Source organism: Oncorhynchus masou, unplaced genomic scaffold, assembly GCF_036934945.1.
Source record: "Oncorhynchus masou masou isolate Uvic2021 unplaced genomic scaffold, UVic_Omas_1.1 unplaced_scaffold_17112, whole genome shotgun sequence".
Lineage (NCBI taxonomy): Eukaryota > Metazoa > Chordata > Actinopteri > Salmoniformes > Salmonidae > Oncorhynchus > Oncorhynchus masou.
Genome location: NW_027007274.1, coordinates 1 through 1,488, shown reverse-complemented (window position 1 = coordinate 1,488; position 1,488 = coordinate 1). Strand labels below are relative to the sequence as shown.

The following is a 1,488-nucleotide window of genomic DNA, read 5'->3' as shown; positions in this document are numbered from 1 at the left end:
GATTTCATCTGGTTTCTCCCTACCTCTCTGTCTATCTCTGATTTCATCTGGTATTCCCTACCTCTCTGTCTATCTCTGATTTCATCTGATTTCTCCCTACCTCTCTGTCTATCTCTGATTTCATCTGGTGTTAAACCACATAGCAACTCCTCAGTGTGAATCCTTTCCAAACATTGTACCCCTTGAACACATTTACATTTACATTTAAGTCATTTAGCAGACGCTCTTATCCAGAGCGACTTACAAATTGGTGAATTCACCTTCTGACATCCAGTGGAACAGCCACTTTACAATAGTGCATCTAAATCATTTAAGGGGGGTGAGAAGGATTACTTATCCTATCCTAGGTATTCCACACATCAACATTACTACAGCCATGTCATTTCAAGAGCAGGTTAAACCCGTCAGGACGGTCATGCTGGTCTGTTGTTGTGAAGACGTAACAGAAGTGACTCTACAAATCACAAAAAAACTGTTTCTATTAGCTGACCAGGGTTTATTTGATGACAATTAGTATAAATATTGCACAACATAATTTTTTTTGGGGGGGGGTCACGTTACTGTTTTTGTGTTTCATGTGAAATAAAAGACTAGATATCCAAGGACTCCAGAAACATCTACTCCTTATGAGTCTCAAACATCTTCTTTCTGTCTGATTTGTCTTCGATGTTCTTACGCCAGTCACCCACAGCATCTTTGTCCTGAGGGTGGGGGAGGGTAAGAGTGGCAGAATAAGTAGACGAGTGAAAATGTATTTGAAATATATGACACTTGGTGTCGGCAGTGTTATTAGCATGATTCACATTGGAGGGTTGGGTTGAACAGGCTTACAGTTGCTGCTGCTTAGAGATAGGCCTATACTGGGGAGACATTGTCTTTGAAAGTTTGGACTTGTGATATGACATTTGGTTTCAGAAGTGGAATCCTATAGAACAGCTACAGAACAGACAGATTCATGGACGAGGCTTTCAAATAAAACTCTCACATTATTTACACAGTAAATAAGACACATTACATATATAGTAACCTTATTAAGCTAAACTGTACTTTAATTACAGAATGTTCTTATGTTCAGAATAACACTCACCTCTTCCTTGACCTCCTTCTTGACTTGCTTCAGGTTGGACCTCAGATCCATGGACACCTTGTGTTTGGAGCCCAGCAGAGCCTGGAGCATAGCATCAGCAGACATGCGTACTTTCTTCAGAACGGGCTTCCTGAACTTTCCATTCAGTTCAACTACCTTCATCTTCAAGTCCTCAACCTGTTTGGAATTCAACAGAAAGCACTTATCACACACAGACTATTGACTGCCAGACGCCAAACACCTGTGGAACTACTGTTACCCCCCTTGGCTCTGTCTTAGAGAGTAAGTTACCTCACCTCCTTCTCGGACTAATAATATGAGTAACAGTGGTAGAACTAGTCACCTCCTTCTCAGACTAATAATATGAGTAACAGTGGTAGAACTAGTCACCTCCTTCTCAG

At 41.0% G+C, this 1,488-nt stretch overlaps 1 protein-coding gene across 1 annotated transcript; it reads right to left on the bottom strand.

Moving 5' to 3' along the window:
* Positions 1-617: 617 nt before the first annotated feature.
* On the bottom strand, positions 618-1,288 carry LOC135532064 (troponin I, fast skeletal muscle-like; the record flags this gene model as incomplete). Its single annotated transcript, XM_064959709.1, has 2 exons — positions 618-701; positions 1,088-1,288. Coding segments are annotated over 2 exons (285 nt in total), but the record flags the coding sequence as incomplete, so codon positions are not given.
* Positions 1,289-1,488: the final 200 nt, after the last annotated feature.